Source organism: Homarus americanus, unplaced genomic scaffold (genome assembly GCF_018991925.1).
Source record: "Homarus americanus isolate GMGI-L3 unplaced genomic scaffold, GMGI_Hamer_2.0 scaffold11221, whole genome shotgun sequence".
NCBI classification, from domain to species: domain Eukaryota; kingdom Metazoa; phylum Arthropoda; class Malacostraca; order Decapoda; family Nephropidae; genus Homarus; species Homarus americanus.
The window spans coordinates 1-24168 of record NW_024712522.1 but is presented as its reverse complement, the minus strand read 5'-3'; the positions used below and the strand labels follow the sequence as shown (position 1 = coordinate 24168).

At 42.4% G+C, this 24168-nt stretch overlaps 1 protein-coding gene across 1 annotated transcript in view; it reads right to left on the bottom strand.

Moving 5' to 3' along the window:
• LOC121860559 overlaps positions 1 to 16858 on the bottom strand; it is a 62381-nt gene extending 45523 nt beyond the window's left edge. Inside the window, exons 1-2 of the mRNA XM_042357733.1 lie at positions 16667 to 16858; positions 6934 to 7054 (exon numbers count right to left, since the gene is read on the bottom strand). Of these exons, the coding sequence (XP_042213667.1) occupies positions 6934 to 7054; positions 16667 to 16671 (126 nt within the window). The 5' untranslated portion in view covers positions 16672 to 16858. The remainder of the gene's footprint in view (positions 1 to 6933; positions 7055 to 16666) is intronic.
• Between the last annotated feature and the right edge of the window lie 7310 nt (positions 16859 to 24168).

Below are 24168 nucleotides of genomic sequence, written 5' to 3'. Positions count from 1 at the left end.
TCTGTGGATGTCTGTCACACTAGAATAACCTGTTATAGTACATCCTTCTTTCCTCACACAGCCAAACTGTGGAATTGGTTGCATTTATAAAGTTCCTTGCAAGGAATGTAATATGTTTTACTTAGGCCAGACAGGTAAAGATCTTGTAACCAGACTTAAACAACAAAAATATAGTGTAAGGACAGGCCAGGAATCCAATGCTCTGTTTGTTCATTTGAGGGATAACAAGCATTGCATTGACTGGGATAATGCCTCCTCAATATTACCTTGTAATTCAATTGATAGTAGGAACATCATAGAATCTAGTCTCATTAAACATACCGAAGCATTCATCATGAATTTGAGTAATGGCATGTACAAATTTTGTAATTAAGAAGATTTGTAATCAGGTGAGAAGGTTGGGTCACCTTACCCTCTGATCTGACTACCGACTGTTGCCGTGCTATTTAAAGATTAGTAGGGTCATTACCTAATACCTGACCATTGTGGACCTGATCTCACCCTCCTCTGTATATATACACCTTGTTTTGTACATCTCTTTAGTCTGTACTCACCCCTGAAGATGTGAATTACATGAAAGCGCTTGGGAACTTCGTGTTTTCTTCCTCCCTTGTGGTTATCAGCATATACCTAGATCACTCGCACCTACAGTGATTTACTTGTACACACACACACACACACATATATATATATATATATATATATATATATATATATATATATATATATATATATATATATATATATATATATATATATATATATATATATATATATATATATATAATGTTATGGTAAATATCATAAAACACACATAGGCATGGCTAGGTTTACTACAAAGTGATGAAAAGGGTACGCTTAATACTGTAGTCCACAAAACATGTAGCTATGTTTTTCTTATTTGGTCCCCCATCATACGAGTCTGTTTTCTCTCACATCAGGACGCCTGAGTCCTCCGTTTTCTCTCTTAATCTTAGAGTGCACCAGAGACTTCACTATACAGCTAGACCCCGACTTACGACGGGGTTAGGGACCCAAATCCAGGTCGTAAGTCTGACATGGTCGTAAGTCTGACATGGTCGTAAGTCCGACATAGATAAAAAATCTACAATGAAATACAGTACAGTAAAAGTAATGAATAATGGTGAATGGATACAGTACAGTGAAAGTAATAAATAATAAGGAATGGATATAGTGTGACTGAGCACTTAACCTTTAATGTAGTCAGCTGAATGCACATGGGGCCCCCATAATTTTCTAATTATACATGGTGACTACATTAACTGGAAACGTTTCGGTATAGAAAATGCGTGTCATTTGAAAAAAAATAAATAATTTTTTTTTTTTTTTTTTAATAAAAAATCTGCGGCGGTCGTAAGTCCCGACGGTCGTTAGTCCACGTAGTCGTAAGTCGTCGGGTTCGTTCGTATATATATATATATATATATATATATATATATATATATATATATATATATATATATATATATATATATATATATATATATATATATATATATATATATATATATATATATATATATATATACTGTATATAAACATACATACAGTCAACCCTCACTTTACGCGGTCCCACATTCCGCTTTTCCACGTTTGCACTGTGCCCTGCCAGAACCCAGGATGCTCACATTCCGCTGTGGGTGTACCCCTTTACACGGTGAAGTATAATTTTTTTTAATTTAGCTCATAAAATTCATACAAATTATCCGACCAGAATATAATTTACATTGCTGGAATTCTTACAATATGGTGATCATTTTGAATATAAACATCATATATTTTGCATTAGACATAAAATTTTTAGATAAAATGTTTAATCTGAGTATGTATGTTATCTTTTGTGCAAAATATAGAGTATTACCCCGCCTAACGTGGTTTCACTTAACGCGTTTTATCATATACGCGGTGCCTCGCCAGAGCTGAACTTTCACTTAACACGGATTTTTTCCACATATACGCGGTGAGTGTCCGGCTCGAGATGCTATTTTTAGATTTGCCCACGCCACCCGCCTGCCTGCCTCTCCCTCCTCCCTCCCTCCGCCTGGGCAAGCCGCGCTGTAAGGTTGCGCAGTGTGTGTCTTTGTTGCGTTATCACTGATGTCATATGACATATCGGACTGTGATTGGCCATGCATCCCTACCCCCCTCTGCTGCTAGCTGTAATTGGTTTAAAGTAATAAGACGTGTCCACCCGGGGAGGGAGGGAGGAAGGAAAGAGCACGCTGCCGCGGTAGTTTCATCCCTCCAGGCCACCCCGTGTATACGTGCATCCATTGTTCTGTGAAATGGCTTCCGGCGGACCACCACCGCCACCAGAGAGAAACCTTTCCTTACCTGGACCCAGCCGCCCTAAGCCCAAGAAGACACGCCGTGGCCTAAGCTACGAAGTGAAATACCAGATCATTCAAGATTTGGAGAAAGGAACACTTCAAGCTGATCTCTCGCGCCGGCATGGCGTCAACGAATCTACGATTCGCACTATTAAGAAGGATTCAGCCAAGATTAAAGAACACATGAAAATCACAAAGTCTGCAGGTGCTTCAATGATCAAGTATTGCCAGAACAGGGTGCTGGTAAAGGTGGAAAATTTGTTGGTGAGTTATTTGATTCGTCAGGCACGACGCAACATGGCGGTGGACACGCGCTCAGTGCAGGAGTACGCACGTGAACTGTACGCAGTAGTGTCACGTAAGCTGGGAATTGCAGAGCCCAAACCCTTCAATGCTTCCTCTGGTTGGCTGCATAGGTTTAAGAAGAGGAACAAGATCACCAACACCAACATTGGTGGTGAGGAAGCGAGTGCTGACCGTGTGGCGGCTAGAGATTTTCCTCCGTTCTTACGTGAGGTTATGGAGGAAGGACAGTACACTGATGACCAGGTGTTTAATATGGACGAATCTGGTCTTTTCTGGAAAAAGCTACCTTCCAAGACCTTCGTTGTCCAGTCTGCCAGCAAGGTAAGGGGTCGGAAGTTGCAGAAGGAACGCATCACCGTCCTCTTTACCACCAATGCCTCCGGTACCTGTAAACCAAAGTTATCGGTGATTCACACAGCCCGCAAGCCCCACGCCTACAAGAATATGGACATGAACAAGCTTAATGTCCACTGGCTAACCGCACGTAAGGCGTGGATGTCCTCTTCTCTGTCCCTTTTCTGGTTTGACGACTGTTTTGTTCCCGACGTGAAGAAATTCTGCGAGCAACAGAATGTTCCATTCAACATTTTGTTGCTCCTTGACAATGCACCTGGACACTAGCCCCTACTTATGGATCGTCACCCCAACGTAAAAGTGGTCTTCCTTCCTCCCAACACTACGTCATTAATCCAGCCCATGGACCAGGAGTTGATCTGCAATGTGAAAGCTGCGTACTCTGCAAAGAAGTTCAAGCTCCTGAACGACTCTACCAACACCAAGGATGAGTTGCGTAAGATGGATGACACCGACAGCAAGAGTAAAAGCGACGAGGACAAGGAACAAGAGGTGGCGACTCAAGAAGTTCTCGTCAAACAGTTTTGGAAGAAGTTTATCGTCAAACAAGCTGTAGACTTCTTGGTGGAGGCATGGGGTCAGCTGTCTATTGCTACGATTCGTCACGCATGGAGACATGTGTTGCATGGCATACCAGCTGAGAGGAGGAGTCAACCTGTCACTGGTGAGGTTCAGACTGTTGCAGTAGCAGTGGACCTTGCCAGAGAAGCTGCGCACAATATTACAGCTGAAGGCTTCTCCGAGACCACCAACGAAGACATCCTGGAGGTGATCAGAGATCCTGAAGTGACTGCCAACGAGATGTTGGAAGATGAGCACGTCAGTGAAGAGGAAGAAGGTGCGTCATTCTCCGAAGAAGACAAGTTAAGTCATAGTGATATTAAGGGTGCCATGGAGTGTGCAGAAAAAATGAAGTCTTTCCTTTCCCGCGACAATGACGATGACCGCTATGAAGTCTTCCATACCCGGCTGGTGCAGGCTATGGAGCCGTACATCACGGTGTATCAAGACAACATTAACACTAGCCGTCTAAAAAGCATTACCGAGTTCTTCGCCCGCAACCCACCATAGCCAGCCAGAGCCAGTGATAGTGACAGTGAAAGTGACTTTGAGGGATTTGTCAGGGAAGCCCTGACAACTGTAAGTGACAGTGATGGTGATGCACCTGAGGGCCAGTAATCTGCCCTCTGCCGAAATCCAGCCTCCATCCCCGTGAGATGCCCACTCCATCTCTTCTACTACCGTAAGTGTTCCACCTAACTTTTAGTTTCTCTTAGGTAACCTTCATTTTTCCTATGTTAACCTTTATCTTTCCTAACCTAACCTCTTCTATATTACTTGTTTTTTCATACCATCATAAAGTTAAGATAGAATTTTTACTACAACATAGCTATGTGTCGTCAAAAAGTGGAGTTTGGGGGTCGGGCTGGGTTCTATTGGAATTAATCCCATATGTTCTGTTGTTCACTTAACGCGGATTTCACTTAGCGCGGGACCCTCTGGGTTCAATTGACCGCGTTAAGTGGGGTACAACTGTATGACATTTATATTCAAAATATTCCTGGTCTTACAAGGAATCCAGCAATGTCAATTATATTATCCTAACTTTAGTCTGATTTATTATTTATTACTAAAAAGGTAAACAGTCTGGTATTCCCACACATTTATCTAGTAGGGACGGTTGGTGGGGGGTGGGGGGGGAGGGAGGGACCGGCGACCGACCACCTGGCATGTGTGAAGAAATTTTTTTTTTTTATTAACTGAAGATTTTTATTTTAGCTCATAAAATTCATACAAATTACCTGGCCAGAATATAATTTACATTGCTGGAATTCTTACAATTTGATGATCTTTTTGAATATAAACATCATATATTTTGCATTAGACATAAAATTTTTAGATATAATGTTTACTCTGAGTAAATATGTTATCTTTTGTGCAAAATATATGACATTTATATTCAAAATGTTCCTGGTCTTACAAGGAATCCAGCAATGTCAATTATATTATCCTAACTTTAATCTGAGGTAATATTTAATACTAAATGTTAAAATCTAGTTTTTTCACCCACCCTTTCTCTTGAAGGGAGGGTTGGTGGGAGGTTGGGGGGAGGGTTGGGACGGACTGACCATCTGGCTCTGTTGGAAGAGGGGGGAAAGCAAGGTGGGGTACTTTGATTGACAGATAGTGTCTGAAGAATATTTTTTTTTTTATTAACTGAAGATATTTGTTTTAGCTCATAAAATTCATACAAATTACCCGGCCAGAATATAATTTACATTGCTGGAATTCTTACAATTTGATGATCATTTTGAATGTAAACATCATAGATTTTGCATTAGACATACAAATTTTAGATGTAATGTTTACTCTGAGTAAATATGTTATCTTTTGTGAAAAATATATGACATTTATATTCAAAATATTCCTGGTCTTACAAGGAATCCAGCAATGTCAATTATATTATCCTAACTTTAGTTTGAGGAATTATTTATTACTATACCTGGTTTTCCCCCCAAAATTTCTCAGCGGGAAGAGCCAGTGAGTGTACTGTGAGAAGAGGGGGAGGGAGTCGAGTCCATTATTTGAATGGACATTAACTTGGCGACTGTATTTCTCTATTTCTCTTAAGTATTAATTGTGTGCATGTACCATCATAAAATTAAGATGTTATTTTTACTAGAACATAGGTATTGTGTCGGAAAAAGTGGAGTTTGGGGGTCAGCTGGTCTCTATTTCATTTAATCCCACATGTTATGTTATTCAATTTTGATGTTGCTTTCACTTTCCGCGTAATTCTGTGGGTTAAGCATTAACTCAGAAAAGTGAGGGTTGACTGTATATATATATATATATATATATATATATATATATATATATATATATATATATATATATATATATATATATATATATATATATATATATATATATATATTTATTTACCAAGTACAGCTCCTCCCCAACTTACGATGGGGTTAGGGACCCAAATCCAGGTCGTAAGTCAAAATGGTCGAAAGTCGAAAATGCTTAAATAATACATAGAAAATTTAATATGGGTGTCTCTTTTCCTTCTCAGCACCACAAAACTCTCACTTTTAAGCTTGCCAGCCATTTTAAAGTGAATTACAAACGAAAATTTTGTCAGTAGACAGGGCAATCACTGACGCTGGGACTCGAAAATACATAATTTGACAAAATTTTGGTGCAACTGAGGCGGTTGTACAGTATGTCCGGGTGGTCGTAAGTCGAGGAGGAGCTGTAATGTTAACAGAAAATAAACATTGAAACAAATTACAAGTCAGTGGGTTAGTAAAAAAAATATTAGCCAATGCTTACTATGATAATAGCATCATCTGTGAAAAATATGAACACAATCGAACATCTCTTTCTGGTGGTAGTACAGTTTTCAGACATTTCCTTCTTGGTAATTATTGACGACTTTTCCACCGCTGATTTTTCATAAAAAACAATAATAAAAACACTGCAATTTCACTATGTTTTATAGTGGACACTCGTAGTTATGGCAAATGCGTTAAAATGATTATTTATAGGTTTGGTCAATTTACGGTTTCAGCCACAACTACTGTTCGACCACAATTTTTTCCCATGGTATTTGATGCGATTCTTTTGAATTTGACCTTCATTTCCATTGGAAATGACTCATTTTGGATTTATCACCCACCCATACAACCTGACCTAACCAACGAAAGAAGCCTACCTAACCTAACTTCCTAGCCATTCCAGTAATTTTTTTTAGTTGCCACCACCCAACTGACTAATTGTTAAATGCAAATACCTTCAATGCCCTTGGAAATGAGCAGTAGTTGAGATATTGAAAAAAAAAAGGAAGGTCAAATGACATAAAAACTGAAGAAAAAACCACCTAACCTAATCAAGCCCAAGTGTGTCAGAAACTTACCTTAAGTATGAAATTCAGGAGGATGGTCATGTGACTTGAATGAGCAAGTGGTGACTTCGTCAGTGTCCGTCTCTTACCACAGAACAGTACCATGCATGGCGATCTACACGGAACTGACACTCTACAGATAAAACAAGAACACCGTGAACCCTAAAAATGTAAACAGCTACTGCTTCATTGCCCAAAATGAGCTGAATAATGTGCCAGCTAGCCAATATACATCCTTCTCACACAGATGCCATCATCCAACTGCCTGCGGATGGACACTTGTGCTGATTAGCACACAAGTATTACATCATATCGGCACTCATGCTGATTGGAGCGCATGACTATGAAGTCACATCAACACTCACGCTGATTGGTCAATACTATTAAATAAAAGTTAAAATAACTCACACTATAAATTTCCAAAGAAAATGTTATAGAATAAATTATTTTATTTTTTTTCTCTATCCCCCCATACAGTTGGGTCTTCATTTACACGGTCAATTGAACCCACGGAGTACCGCGTAAAACGAGAAACGCGTAAATGAAATAACAGAACATATGGGATTAATTGAAATAGAGACTGGGCCGACCCCCAAACTCCACTTTTTCCGACACAATACGTTCCTTGTAGTCAAAATAACATCTTAATTTTATGATGGTATGCACACACAATTAACAATTAAGAGAAATATCAATAGTATTAGGTTTTTTAACACAAAGGTTATTAGAAAAGATGGCTGGGTATACGGGGATGGGGGGTTGGTTCCGAAGCAGAGGGCAGATTATTGGCCCTCACCTGTATCACTTGTATCAATTGTATCACTATCCACCACATAGGCTTGCAGGGCCTCTTTAACGAACCCCTCAAAGTCCATATCCTCACTATCAATGACTTGAGCCGGCTGTGGTGGGTGGCGGGTGAAGAACTCAGTAATGTTTTGATGACTGGGTGACCTTGTGCGCACCCTGCCCACGCCACTTCCCGCGTAAATCAAGCATTTCAATTCTGGCAAGGCTCCGCGTAAATGACCAAACGTGTAAACCAAAACCGCGTAAATCCAGACTCAACTGTATGACTCAATATTCAGTTTGATGTGGCGACTACTAAATATTAACCACCGTCCCCGCTATATTAAACAGAAGGTACAGTAAAACCTCGATTAACCGACCACATATGGGGGGAAAGGGCCGACGGATAATCCGAAAGGTCGGTTAATAGTACATAAAGTCAACGGAAATAAAACATACATTTTCAAAATACCTTTCCCTAACCTACCTCATTTAATTCCCTTTATTCATTTTTGTTCATTTGCCATTCATATTCCAATAGAATTTGCTTTAAAACATTAACCACTTTAGTAAATAAATATGAACCAGCACAGAAACCGTGAAAAAAAAATGGAAAAGTCAAAGAACATGTCATCACGAAAATTGTGACCTAGTCCCAGGTTGCTGATCTGACTTTCTACCTCATTTACACACAATTGCAGGGTCTCAATTGCTTCTCTTACTATTGACAACACAACATACATATTTTGTTTCTCACTCTTGATTTTTTTTCATTTTTGCATTTATTTATGGTTCTTTATTACTATTATTACTATTAATAGCATCATCATTATTAATATTATTACAATATCGCCCCCCAGGCCCCGATGTGGGTCAGTGACCTGTGCCCGGGTGGGCTAATCCCTGAAACTTTTTTTTTTGGGAGTTCCAGATTGACCGCAGATTTACGTTAATTTCTTATGTGAATTTACCTTTTCAGTTAATTTCCATTTGCGACAGAAGTGGTATTAGAAAAAGTTGTTCCTATTGACAAGATATAACTAATGGTAACGTAAAAAAATTGGTCTAATCGAGTTGTGGCTGAAACTGTAATAATACCATGTTCAACTTAACCTAACCTAGCCTAATCGGTAATACTGCAGTAAACAGCAACCACGGAATTCCGGAAATTCACTACACTCAATCAATAGAACTATTTTTGGGGTAAATTTTTACTTTAGGTCATGAGTCCCTAGGGGTAGACCAATATGTTTTTCCAGTGTATTCTGGTGTGTTTTAAACGAATCTAACCTTCATTTTTAGTGGAAGTTGCTCATTTAAGCCCCCCAACAATAAAGGGGGAGAGCCTGGGAAATCAGGGTTTTTGGGTGGGGAGAAAACAAGTCATATAACCTAACAAAACTTAACCTGAAGCCTAGCCAGGCGGAAGGCCTAGCTTAAACTAATCTAAATGTTTCAGTAGTTTAAAACTTTGGGGCGTGCCATGTCCGAAAGTACAATACAGGTACTCCTCGACTTATGACCTACAGTACTCGACTTACGGCCACCCGGACATACGACCGCCCCAGTCGTACCAAATCTTTTTCAAATTACGTATTTTCGAGTCCCGACGTTAATGATTGTGCTGTGTACTGACAAAATTTTCGTTTGTAATTCCCTTTAAAATAGCCGAGAGTTTTGTGGTGCTGAGAAGAAAAAGAGACACCCATTTTAGATTTTCTATGTATTATTTTCGCATTTACGAATTACGATCAATTCTACAAACAACCTGGATTTGGGTCCCTAACCCCGTCGTAAGTCAGGGACTGCCTGTACCTTAGTCAGAAGTGGAAGGACCAGGGATATGTATGAATTGGATAACATGATCTTCTTTCTTGTAGAACTCAGCAATAAATTTAAAATAATCGTAGGTGCACAAATGACAACCAACCTCCAACACGGCCATTGTGAAACTCGTCAATTAAATTAAAATCGTACTCGGGATGCTTCCTTTGAAAAAATCAAATGTGATTGGTCGAAAAAATATCGCGTGATGGTATCGACACATCATTTGTCATGACTGGATGACGTTAGTCAGTATTGCGCATGCATGATGCGCCAATAACATCTCCTCACAGACGAAGACTGAACACTAAGTAAAATATATTAAATTCAATTGTGTCACTATTATCCATTTCCACCTGGTATATATGGGGGTTCAAAATGCCCAGAATAAGGAGACCTAAATGTTTCAGTGGTTTATAACTTTCGGGTGCACTATGCCCAAAAGTAAAATAACACCATCTTCTTATACAGTATTACACTTCCGTCGCAAATCCCTGACTCAGACTCCAACCCTGACTCAAAGTAAGGTAAGAAATGCTGTAACGGCTATGTATATTCTCATGGAGGCTGACCAGGGGTCTAGGGACAGAGCCCCCGGCTAAGGGGTTAGGTAAGGGCATGTAGCTGAGAGGATAGATAGGGTTTTGTCAGGGGAGGGTACCAATCCAGTAGTGTGTCTTAGTGTGGGAGGAAACGACATAAGAAAGGTTAGGAGTGAGGAACTTTTCAAGAGGTATCGGGAGGCGCTGGGGAAGATCTGAGATAGGGGAAGGATCCCGATAGTATGTGGTGTCTTGCCTGGAAGAGGGGTTGGTCGTGAATGGCTGTCCAGGGCAATTGCTATAAATTGCCGACTGGAAAAACATTGTGCAAACAATGGTTGGGCATTCATTGATAGCTGGCAACGATTCTATGGCAATGACTACCTGTACAGTCGTGACGGAGTACACTTGTCTCGTGAGGGGGTAAAAACGTTGTCTGCATCCCTGGAGCGTGAAATTGTCACTCCAAAGGGGGGGTTTCGCCAGTAGAGAGAGGTCGGGGAAAGTGGGAGTCAAAAAACAAGCAGGTCCTGGGAAGTAAAATTAGTTACTCAGGACAAGGGGTAAAACAGGACCAGGGAAGAGTAGGTTTAAATGTATACTATACAAACAGTAGGAGCGTTAGAAATAAAATAGACTTGCTGAGAGCGGTTGTATGTACCGAGAATGTAGACGTCATAGCAATCACCGAAACTTGGATGAATCTGGCGAGCAAAATTTTTTAATCAGAGTACCACATAGAAGGGTACAACCTTTTTCACAAGGACAGGGAAGGTAGGAAGGGGGAAGAGGTCGCACTCTTCATCAAGGATACATTAAAATGTTGTATTAATAATTCAATAAAGGGTGAAATAGGAACTGAGTCTGTATGGGTAGAAATCACGGAAGGAAGAGAAAAACTAATTATGGGAGTGATTTACAGGCCCCCAAGTCTTGGGAAAGAAGCAGCTCAGCCCATATGGCAGGAAATGAGTAGGGCAGCAAAATACAACAACCTGTGCATTATGGGGGATTTCAACTTCAGAAATATTGACTGGGACAACATTGTAGGTGACTATGAATCTGAAGACTTCCTAGATGCAGTACAGGACAATTTTTTTAAACAACTAATTACAGAACCTACTAGAGGTGACAATATATTAGACCTAGAATTAACAAATAAAGAAAATATTATCAGAGATATCACAGTAGGGGAAGAACTAGGTAACAGTGATCACAGAAAAATCAGGTTCACCCTAAATTGGGAAACAAAAAACAATGAAAATATGGTCAGAGTCCGAAACTTTCGGTTGGTGGATTATCAGGGGCTAAGAAGGTACCTAGGTGAGGTCACCTGGGAACAGTCACGTCAGTCCCCAGTAGGAAGGGGGTGAGGTCATAGATGACACAACAATTGATCATGACTATAATATATTCACTAGTATACTACATAAAGCACAAGAACAAAATATACCATACAGAAAAATTAGGTCAAATAAAAATGAGCCAAGGTGAATGACCAGAAAACTTAAACATGACAAAGGAATAAAGAAAGGAATTTATAAGAAATTAAAGGGAGGGGAGGAGCAGCTCAAAAATACGTAAAATGAACTATCTAGGAATGCTAAGAAAAATGTAAGGAAAGCAAAGAGAGACTATGAAGTCAAAATAGCAAGAGAATCCAAGGTGAATCCCAAGGGATTTTTCCAGGTATATAGAACAAAAGTCAAGGACAAAGTTGGGCCTTTAAAGTCAGGGAGGGGAGAAGTGATAAATGGCAGTGAAGAAATAAGCACAGCATTGAACAACTACTTCTTATCAGTTTTCACAAAAGAAATTCGCGAGGAAATTCCAGAGGTGGAACTGATATTTAGGGGAAAGGAAGAAGAGAAACTAAAGAATATCACTACAGTGACCCCTCGTTTAACGAACACCTCGGTTAACGTAATTTCGATTAACGAACTGCCTTCCATAAGGATCTTCAATTCAGTTAACGAAAAAAAATTCGGTTAACGAAGTTCTTACGAACCGACCTCAACATGTTTTCGCTTGCACTGACCGGGCAACCAGCTTCAGTATCAGTCCGCCAATACATTAATCGGTTCTAGGGCTTAAATTCCTTACTATTTTAGTAAATATCAAGAAGTTTATACTATTCAATAATTTTAAAAGTTTAATATTCAATTTTTTAGTCATTTTAACAATTATTGAACATAATTGAAGGTAAAGTGACTAGTTTAATGCGCGGCATCCAGCCTCTTAACACAGCAAACAGGAGTTAGTCTCTCTCTGTTTTCACTGGAGGTAACATCTTGCTTGAGACTCTCTTCAACTAAATGCTTTTTTTCTGTGTTTCCAAGCAAATTATTGGTCATTTTGAAATATATTTTACATATTGACAATATATAATGCAGTGCAGTGTTGATTTAAAGAAAATAATCTTGAATTACACCAGAGAGCTAAAATTTTATGGGTGAAATGGCGCCATGGGGTGACTTCTCTTCCACCCCAATGACTTCTCTTCTTTCTTCTCCTCCACCCCCATTCTAAATCCCATCATCATCCAGGAGCCTTCTACATACACACCTCAAAGTAAGTGAACTTTTCTATCATTTTTGTTGAATTTAGGAAATTTTCGGTGAGCTGGAACCAATTACCCAAAAACCCATTGAAACAATGGTTTCGGTTAACGAACGACCTTCTGGAACGGATTGGGTTCGTTAACGGAGGGGTCACTGTATCAGAAAAGAGGATAAATAAACTAAAGAAGACAAAATCCCCAGGGCCGGATGAAATTTTCCCTTGAGTCTAGAAAGAGTGTAGGGAACAGATTAGCGGACCCCTCGTAAATTTATTTACAAAATCATTAGACACCGAAGTTGTGCCAGACTTGTGGAAACAGGCAAATGTAGTACTCATATTCAAAAAGGGAAACCGAGCATCAGCATCAAATTACCGGCCGATCAGTTTGATGTCAGTAGTGGGGAAATTTCTTGAATCAATTATAGCAGATAGCATCCGATCGCATTTAGAGAAAAGCAAATTAATCTACGACTCTCAACATGGGTTTACAAAGGGAAAATCTTGTCTCACAAATCTGATGACGTTTTTTAGGAAAGTCTTCGAAGTAGTAGATAATAACGAAAATTACGATGTTATTTACCTAGACTCTAGCAAAGCATTTGACAGAGTACCGCATCAGAGGCTTCTGAGAAAAATTAAGGCTCATGGTATCGAGAGGAAAGTTTTAAATTGGATAAAATCATGGCTCACCAATAGAACGCAGAGGGTCAGCGTAAATGGTGTTAAATCTGAGTGGGGCCGTGTAACCAGTGGGGTTCCCCAGGGGTCAGTACTAGGCCCACTCTTGTTCATAATCTACATAAACGATCTAGATACTGGGATTAGCAGTGACATAAGCAAGTTTGCGAATGACACCAAAATAGGGCGGCAAATTAATTCAGGGCAGGATGCAAATGCATTACAGGAGGATCTAAATAAACTGCAGGGGTGGACTGAAAAATGGCAAATGAAATTCAACACCAGCAAGTGCAGCGTACTTAATATTGGAAGAACAAATACTGACAATGTATACAGCCTTAACAACATTAACCTAGAGAAGTCGACTTGTGAAAGAGACCTAGGGGTACTTGTAAGCCCGGACCTACGGCCTAGAAAACAGTGCGTTAATGTTCGAAATAAGGCAAACAGAGTATTGGGTTTTATATCTAGAAGTGTAAGTAATAAGAGTACAGAGGTCTTATTGCAAATATATCTTGCGCTAGTCAGGCTGCACCTCGATTATGCGGTTCAGTTCTGGTGCCCTTATTATAGAATGGATATCATTTCACTAGAGTCGGTGCAGCGAAGAATGACGAAAATGATTCCGGGACTTAGAAACCTTCCATATCAGGATAGGTTAAAGAAACTTAACTTGCGTTCCCTAGAAAGCCGAAGAGTGCGGGGAGATATGATAGAAGTATTTAAGTGGGTAAAAGGAATCAATATAGGGGATATAGATAAAGTACTGATAATATCCGAGCAGGATAGAACTCGGAGCAATGGATTTAAGTTGGATAAGTTTAGCTTTAGGAGGGAGATAGAAAGGAACTGGTTCACAAATAGGGTGGTGGACGAGTGGAACAAGCTTAGCAACTTTGTAGTAAGTGCTGGAATGCTGGAAAGTTTCAAAAGGAGGCTAGATAGATTCATGGATGATAGAGTGTGGTAGTAACTCTCGACAGGAGCTGCCATGCACAAGCCAACCGGCCTATTGCAGACTCCTTATTTTCTTATGTTCTTATGTTAAGGTTTAGTTTGGTTATATTGCATGAGTTCGCAAGCATAGAGTACTGGGAATTCAAAACACGCAATCGATAGAACTATTATTTTTTACTATTTTTCGTATAGTATAACAGAATTTCTGTTGCGTACTGTGTTCTGGTGTTTTCTTGTTGCAATTCAGACAATTTTGGAATCCGCTTCTACTGTAAATCACTCGTTTTGGCTCTCCCCCACCCAGAACACCGAATTTCCACGCTTTTCCCCATTATTGTTAGAGGGAGGAGGGGGGGGGGGGCTAAATCCAAAACGAGTGATTTCCAATTAAAAACGAATGTCAGATTTGAACCAATCGTATCAAAAAACCATCATAAAAAAACTTTTGGGGGTCAAATTTCACTTATGCACCGGTCTTTGTTTGGATATTAAAGTTATTTTTTTCCGATGTTATTTGATGAGTTTCAAACGAATTTGATATTCATATCAGCCGGAAATCAGTAGTTTTTGAGATACCCCCCTCCCCCAACCCATTAATTTTAACGAAAATTTTTTTTTTCGAGTAAATCACAAATAAAATACCAACCAACCAACCAACAAAACCAAACCTAACCTAACACTATTTTTCTAATGAAACTCTGCAATTGACATAAAATAACCTCTAGCGTAATGTCGGCACAGCTCTTTCCACCTGTTCAGCCATATCTGGTTACTATGGTACTGAAAAATCAAATCTCCACTCCCGACGCACCCACACATTGTTCATTGGCTAAGACAGAAATCTCTTGCCCAATTATAAGTCTCCTATTGCTATAGCCAATAAGAAACTCCCAAACCACCCTCGCACATGCGCTGTAGGTGCTTAAGAAGCCAACACGGAGGTAAGGAGCACTGCGTGATGGGTGGTCAGACCTTCTCTGTGAGACGTAAACACCAAATGGCGACACTTGTGGCTGACCAAATCTAATAATATTGAAAAATTAATATCTCGGTTATCCTTAATTTCCGGCGGAAATATCATAGAAAAAAAGGTCTTAGAATTGTCTAAACATTACGAAAAATAGATTAACAACAGCGAGAGAAAGACTGGTGTATGACTGAAATTTCACCTTTTTTTTTTCAACAGATTCTTTGGTTGCTGTAATCTGCAATTTTACCACCTAACTTTAAATTAAAGTTTAATGTATAGGACTAACCCGCCGACGAGTTATTTTCATTATCGTTTATTTCCTTACATTATTTTCATCAGTGAGTTCTGATATGATAATCATTTGTTGTGCCAATTTTTCGTTTCATGGATAATTAGGCGCCTAGGCACACACTAGCTTGTCTTGTCGGCGGTAATAAGGCAGCGTTCAAGAGAGGAGTCTCGTCTCTTCCCCGCGGCAGCTTCATTTTCAGCATGGTGTGTGAAGGTCGTCGCCGGTCTTATATGGACGTAATTTGCGAATTTAAGGATAAAGACGAGGCTAAAGTTTTTCAAAGACCACGTCATCATTCCTTTAGGTACAAAGTATTGTTCACAGCAATACTGTGAAATAGAACTGGGTTTGTGTGCTAAGTCAGTTGTTATTTAGAAACAATCATCCATCACTTCATCGATGCTGTGGCTCGCATTTCCTGCCATCTCAATAACAAATCACTCCGCTGCTCGGGCTCAGTAAGCACCGATACATCTCACGTCCAGAAAATGCCTCGCATTTCATCACATCATAGTAAGTTCTTTCAGTTTAATATACTGAGGGGGTCCGGGGAGCGGTGAGAATGTTAGGTAAGGTTAGGTAGGTTTGTTTGGTTAGGTTGGATAGGTCTGTTCTTCATACCCACACGTTAAGTAACGTTTATTTTAAAATTATCCATTTTTTAACACATTTGCACAAACTAAAACAGTATCCACTATAAAATATCAGTAAAAATCCGGCGGTTTTATAATCGTTTTCAATAAATTACGGCCGCAGGTTAGTCCTAAATAATTACCAAATTAAATTGACCTAACACCCCAACAATGATTATTATAATATCAGAGCTTATTAGTGGAAATACAGTAAGAATATAAACATCAAAATAAATTATGCACCAGCGAGATAGTCGTTAATATTAGCCTTTCTTACCTGAAGAATATCCCAAAATAGAGCATTACAATGAAAAACAATTCTGCACATTAACGAGGAAAATTGAGGTATATGACAACATAACTCAAGTATACATTTACACCAAAATCCAATTAACGTGGGCCCCAAAATTGATAAAATTAAGTTATATGAGCATATATTGTTAGACAGATTGGGTGCAATGTGAGATGCACCTCTTGCTGGTCAAGCGCACATACTTACTGCATCCTATTTTAATTATCCAATGTAGTTTCAGGCTTCTTTTATTTCTAGCGAACCTCACCTAAGACGTGAGGGTTTTAAGATGGTTCTGTCAACCTATCAACGACATTAAGGTGTTCAAAATGGTTTCAAGCGTAGTAAAATTTAATACGTGGCAGCGTTACTGTTGTTGGATCAGGAGTCTGCCGTTGTTTTCACCGTAAAGAATAACAGACTGACAATCACTCTCATAATATTTTATATTTTGTTCACTCTAAATTTTTAATATATTAAATACCATATAGTAATTACATATATTTCATAAGATATTTGAATCGTTAACCGTGATATTTAAGATTTTAATTTTTTTTTCAAGTGAAACTACCCAAAGACAAAATACAAAGAGAGGGCAGTTCAAAAGACGTCGAAGTCTTTAAACTGCTAGGGGAACATGTGAGCACGGGGTTGGAGGGGACTGCAGTGGGAGTGGGTAAACAAAGTGAAAGGTTACAGGGAAATAGTGTTAGAAATTATGACAAAACTAAATTAGGCAGGGAGTTAAAACCTAAACTTGACAAAGAGAGGACTCAGAATGCGACTAACTTTAATGTCTACTACTCAAACAGCAGAAGTATGAGAAACAAAATGGATGAAATCAGGGCGTTGGTATGTACCGAAAAATCGATAAAATAGCATTCACCAAAACATGGATAAACCTAGACTCACGTGAGTTACCTGTCGAATACCAAATTGCAGGTTACAAATTATTCCTTTTACTTTTATCCTCCACACCACTAATCAGCTCGTTAGTCGCTTGGGCGATCAGTCATGTTTCTGTTACTTTTCCTTTTCTTTTATCCTATTCACCAAATGATCGGCTCGTTAGCCGCTTGGGCGATCTGTCACGTCTCTGTCACGCACCATTGGCAAGTACTGGGCATGCACCGGCTCCTGAATGTACCTGAACCTACTCCAGTGTTGGTCAAGTCTTGTCTTGAAAGAGCTCACACTCGGTGCCGTCACAACACTTTCTGGTAGATTGTTCCAAGAGTTTACAACTCTCACTCCGAAAAAGTTTGCCCTCACAGTTTTCTGGAATTGCGGCTTCATCAATCTTGGGCTGTGACCCCTTGTGGGGCGAGCGTCCACCAGCTCCTTACACTAGACTGAGTAGTGCCCCTTGAGATGCTTATACACTTCAATTAGGTTACTCCTTGCCCGTCTGTAGTATAAGCTAGGCAAGTTCAGGCGCTCCAATCTCTCAGGGTAGCTGAGGTGCCGAAGTGCAGGCACCAGTCTGGTGGCCCTCCTTTGAACATTTTCAACCAACTGACAGTCCCTAGCATATCTCGGGGACCAGACGGGGTGGCAGTACTCCAGATGGGGAAGCACAACACTCTTGAAGATCGTTACGAGGGACGGAACCGTCTAAATATCTGAACGACCTTCTTATCAGACCCAATAATTTATTTGCCTGATTTACCTTCTTCTCGCAATGGCCCGAGAACTTCAGCTCATTGTCAACATACACACCAAGGTCCTTCTCACATTAAGTCTCAAATAGTGCAGTTTCTTCATCCCGTTGGGACATATGATAAGCCTCCTTACCGTTGGTACGCCCCAGGTGCATCCTCTTACACTTCATGACATTGAATCTCAGCAGCCATTTCTTCGACCATTCTTGGAGCCCACAGAGGTCCTGTAGCGTACTGCATGTGGCCGGTTGTCAAATTCTCTTTGCTTGTCTATTATCTCTTTGTATGGGCTCACATACGTACGTACATGTAAGATATCTCACACTCAGGATGGATGGAGAATAGAAACTCACAATGCATTTTCTGTATATATATATATATTGTATGTACAGTGCAGTGCTAGGGAGTTGCTGTGTGGTGAGAAGCTTGCTCAGAGGTCCTGTTGGGTGAGGAGCTTGCTGAGGGAGCTGGTTGGTGAGGAGCTTGTTGAGAGGTCTTGCTGGTTCAGGAGAGTAGAGTAGAATGACCTCCGCAGTTGTGTGTTGTTGTTGAGATTGTCGGACCGTAGTCCGACACGGGCCTTTGCCTATAGGCGGCCCGTTCGGTGGTTCCGGCTGGAGCTCCTGGAGCAGCCAGACCGGATTGGGATTGGAGGTTGTCCTACCTGCAGATATGGAAGGATACTGCAGGTTGCAAGTGTGAGCGGACCCCCGATCAGTGGACACTTACCACCAAACCCCACTCTTGGACGTGGTCAGTTTCGGAGTGGCGCGCCCCCCGAACTGGGGTCCGCACTTGCTGGGAGAGGATACTTTCTAAGCTATCTGGGTGGTGGGTATCGTGTGATGACCCGGAGAAGGTGGTGAATGTGGTTTGTTTCGGCCTTTCGGGTTAGAGTGGCCGCTGGTGTTGTGTGTGCTTCTTGGAAGTTTTGAGTTCTGTTTCGGAGACTTTGTGTGACTTTGCAGTCGAGGAGATAGTGTTCAAGTGGGTTGGCTGCTGGCTCCTGACAGTAGGTGCATTCCATGACGTCATTTCCGATCGTCTGCCAGGAGCACTTGTACCCTAGTCGTAGTCGATGAAAGCTAACTTGGGTTTGTCTTGGTGTTTTCTTGTCTGCGAAAGGTGGTTCCCCTTTTGTAGCCGCCAGGTACCATTTGGCTGATTGGGAACCAGCGTTAAATGCGTGAAGGAAGCTCTTTTGGATGTGGAGCTTGCTAGTCTTTCTGAGGTGATTCTTGATCTGTTGCACACTTGCTGGAACTTGAATGTGTACGCTACTAGAGCGTTTGGCTGTCTTGGCTGCTTCATCTGCCACGTCGTTTCCCCCTATCCCTACATGACTGGGAATCCAGTGTAAGACGACTGGGCGGTTTTGTCTTTGGAATTCCTGTAGCTGTGCGAGGATCGAGGTTATGATGTGGACGTTGTCTCTTGGTTGACTGTGTTGCAGTGCCTGCATGGCCGATTTCGAGTCCGTGTGAATTATGATGGACTTGTTGTGTTGGGTTGCAGCGTGTTGTAGGGCCTTTGAAATTGCTACCAGCTCTGTTTGTAGGGTAGAGCAGTCATTAGAAAGTCTCCATCGGAGGGTCTGACCTTGGGTGTAGAAGGCCGCTCCGGATGTATGATGTTTTGGATCCACCGAGCCGTCTGTGAAGTAAGATGCTGCATCAGCCGGTGTCTCGGTGGCTATGGCTTCTAGAGTTATTTTTTTGAGGTCCTCCTTCTGGAGGTTGGCTTTACTATCGCCTAGGTCGGTAATTTTGAATGTGGCTGGTGGAAGGCTCCATGGTGGAGGAACTACGTAACCATTGTCTCGTGTGTCTTGGTTGTTCTTGACTAGTGTTTCTGCTTGCAGGTGTCGAATGACCTCGCTTGCCTCGTGCGACCAGGTGGCCCCTCGCTCTCTGTGGTCGAGGTGGAGGGAGGCACTGATTCGCGTTTTGGCAGCTGTGGGCTTATCTGATCTACAGATTTTGGCGAGGAGACCGGCTGTCACCTGCTTGACTCGTACTGCCAGGGGTGGTAGTTCAGTTTCCATTTGCAAATTGCAAATTCTGGTCCACATGGGTGCTCCGAGCATGGTCCTGATGTACTGCGCACATCATTGTCATTCCTAAAAATCCCATTTAATTCATATTACGCTATGTAACATTCAAATCCACCGCTTGTAGAACCTCAGAAAACGGGAAACATTGATAAAGGACAACTCACCTACTCAGTGTTCCTAGATCATGTGTTGTATTGTACCCAGGTACAGTTATATCATATTAAGTGTATGTATTCATAGCATTAAGGAGAACTCAGGGTATGCATAAGATGAATGTTAAAGTCCAGTTGAGCCGGACTAGTGTACTGTAAGACTAAGTGTGGATCAGGGTTTGAAGGTCATACTATTTACGTCTGTTAGCGTGTAGCGAACATAACTTCCACAGATATCATATGAACATACATGAGAACCATGATCTGGAAAAAGGATAAATGTATCAGAACTATGTGAGGTGTTGGAAGTGATCCAGAAACTATACTTGAAAGGAAATATCTTGTATGCGTCGGTATGAACTTAATACACCTTCGTATCCTCACGTGACATATACCCACGACAGGTACAGTGATCAGAGAATCTTATGTCCGTGTTCAAATAGTGCAATGTGTGAGAGGAGGATCCCTCATTACAGTTTTAAGTGAAGTTGATACACCCCCGCCATGAACATTCAGCCTTTGTTTCAAGGCGCGTCATGTACCCGCCTCGGATGCCACGTTGATATTATAACCCCATGAATTTACCCTAGAACTAGCAAACCAAGACCTTATCTTAGTGTGTAATTTAGGATTAAAATATGTGTTTATCAGGCATGAGTGACAATATACCGAAAAGTGTTCAGGTGAGAACCATAAGAAACAAAAGTGAAAATTAAGGATTGGAAACTGTAGGCCTACGTGATGAGGAGCGGCCGGGCAATGCCCTCAGTCTTCCTCGTTCTACCGTCACCTCAGGTCAGTGTCCTAGCGGGCTATATCCCGCCCTATAATTAAGGTTTATAAATAGAAGTCATTACAGTTTAAAGCTTTGCCGGATATATAAGTGTAATAGGAATGTGTTAAGGGGTGGGATAACCGCCCGTCAGGCATTATTTCTCAGTCTTCCTCGTTCTACCGTCACCTCAGGTTCCATGTGGTCGGAGTGCCTTGCCGCTCGGCCGCCATTATCCCTTTGAGCGTCACAACAGGTGGTGACTACTCCCTGCTATGCCAATCCACTGTGAACCTGTGGATTTCCAGCGCACCACTCCAAATGAATAATCACAAATAAGGAGACCGTCAGAAACTCTGCGGTCGTCACTTAGAGCGACCTATAATGCCAGGCGTAGAAATAGTGCTGGTATGTCTCTAGGTGAAGCCCTCGTCTTTACCCACCGAGGGCGGTGTGAGAACGAGGTGCCTGTTGTGTATACCTAAAAGTCACAAGGAGTCACATACTTGCAGGTATGGAGTGTACATGTGTGTTGAGATGGTGCTACTATGTATGATAACCGACGGTGCTATATTCCATACAGGTGGAGCAGTCTGATGTGTTAAGGGATAGTGTAAGAAGGAATGACCGAGGTAAGGTGGTCACAGATTGTTATGCAATAAGTATGTGGATGACACGCCATTAATGTAAGAGTCTGGTGCCCATCTGGGTAACCACATTTCCGTTGTTCTTCTGAGGAAGGCCAATTCATGTATATGTTTTTTACCAGTATGTTTTATAAGGAATAAATCAATTAAGACATGTTATGGTTTCACCCTTCTTTACCCTTATCGATCTGGTCAATGGAAAACCTAACCCAATGCCTAGTCCACTCTGCACGCTACCTAACGAGCTACATGCTGCCCAGAGTGGGTCTGGTGGCAGCTACCCTTAGAAATTAAGATTAGAGTTAAGTCATCCCCTTAGACTTAGTGACCCCAGAATCTGGCAGTGTACTAAGAGCATTATTTTGGATAACTTCTAGCTTAGCTATCTGGTCTTCTCTCAGTCCAATGAGTGCTGGAGCACTGTAATCTACCAGCGATCTGATGGCGGCCATGTAGTAGGCTTTGAGCACATGAAAGTTTGCTCCTGCGGTTGTGCTGGTGAGCGACCTCATTATATTGTGTCTGCTCTTCGTCCTGTGCCTGAGATACTCGAGTTGCGGCTTGAAAGTGAGTTTCTGCTCAAACCAGATTCCAAGACACTGGTGGGTGTTGGTCCAGACTGAAGGTTACTAGTGTGCCCTGAAGAATGCAGTGATGGCTAGGGAAACACTGAGTAACACTGAGTCCGTTTATTGTGGATGAGAGAAATACAAGTGGTGACCAGCGTGTGCCATGCACGGCTCACACAGTCAGACTGAGGCTGCCTTGCCATATGGCAGCCTCGGGGCAATGTTGCCACATAACACGTGCAGTGTTGCCACGTGATTATATATATAAATGCTACTCTAGCACAGTAGCTTATGTACAGGGTTGCTACTCGGCACAGTAGCTTATATACATAACCTACATCTCCCTCCCCCCTCACGCTCATAGTCTTTGTCTTGAGCGGACTTCTTAGTCCTAAGTCGCTCCGAGCGTCGAGGTGCACTGTGGGGCGGATCCTCGTGAGGTGTAGGTGACTCGTCCTCGGTCAGGGGGCCAGCAGCAGGGGGTGGGACTGGCCGGAGGAAGCGGCGGTTCCTCCACCAGACACGGCCGCTCGGCATCCTGACCTTGTAGTCCCGCGACTGGCCGACGCCCATCACTATGCCAACCTTGTGCCGACGTGTCGTCGTCGGGTCCTGGACGCGGACAAGGGCACCAATCTCCAGGGGCTGAAGAGGGCGGGCACGGTCGTCATACCGAGCATTGGCGTCCTGGGCACGTGAAGCAGCGCGGCGGTCGCAGCTCTCGGCTCTGGTCTGCCAGTCCTTCGCAAAGGCCTTGGTGTGTGCAGGAACGCAAGAGCGGAGAGGGTGACCATACAGGATCTGGGCAGGGGTAGCCCTGGGGCGTGTGGTCGATTCCACCCTTCTGATGTGACTCCGCTGCTGCTTGGGGCTGCGTGGGCCATCTGGAGGGGGCTGCGTGGGCCATCTGGAGGGGGCTGCGTGCGAACCACCCTGAGGGAAGTGCACTGCTGTCCTCCTCGTCTCGGGCTTTTGGGCTTGGGTTGGCGGCAGCACTTGTTGTAGTGTCCATAGCGACCACAGGCCTGACACTTGCGGCCTTGTGCAGGGCACCTGTCTGTGTTAGACCAGTGGCCCTTACGGTCACATCCACGACACAGTGCGTCGGCGGCCGGGCAAGTCTTGGGGCTGTGCTGCTTTCCACAGCTGCCACAGGAAGCACTAGGCGGAGGCGTGGAAGAACGTGTGGCAGCCTTCGCGTTGTTGGCCGCCTTCTTATCCGTCTTGTATTGTGAGATAGCTCTCACAGCAGGTGGGGCCCGTAAGGCAGAGGTGGCGGACTTGGTGGCCTCGTATGACCGACATTCAGTCACTACCACCTGGAGTGTGGAGGAAACGTCCATGGGGATGAGTCGCTGCATCAACTCTTCGTGCCTGACACCTGTCAAGATCCCGTGCTTGATCCAGGCTTCCTCACATTCCCGGCTGTGCGCCTTGCAGACGTTGATCTCCTCAGACAAACTCTTCAAACGTACAAAAAAGTCGTCAAAGGATTCGTTCTCCGCCTGCTTGCAGCTGGTAAAGGCACGGCGATGCAAAGCCTCGTTGTTCCTACCCTTAACATGCTCCTGTAAAAGGTCGAGCACATCCGTCACTGAAGAGGTAGAGTCGGGAGGCACGTGCAACGTGTGCTCCAAAACTGTCTGGGTCTCCAGCGACAAACACATCCGCAGTTGGATGAGCTGTTTGTTTGGAGGCATGCTGTCAAGGTCCACCATCGTGGAGTAATCTGTCCAACGCCGCCTCCACTCACGAAAAAGCTGAAACGTGACGTCTGGTGAGAGGGCGGGTGGGGGTTGAACAGATGCCTTGGGAGCTGGAGGACGCTGGTGTGGTGGAGGAGGGAGTGTACTGT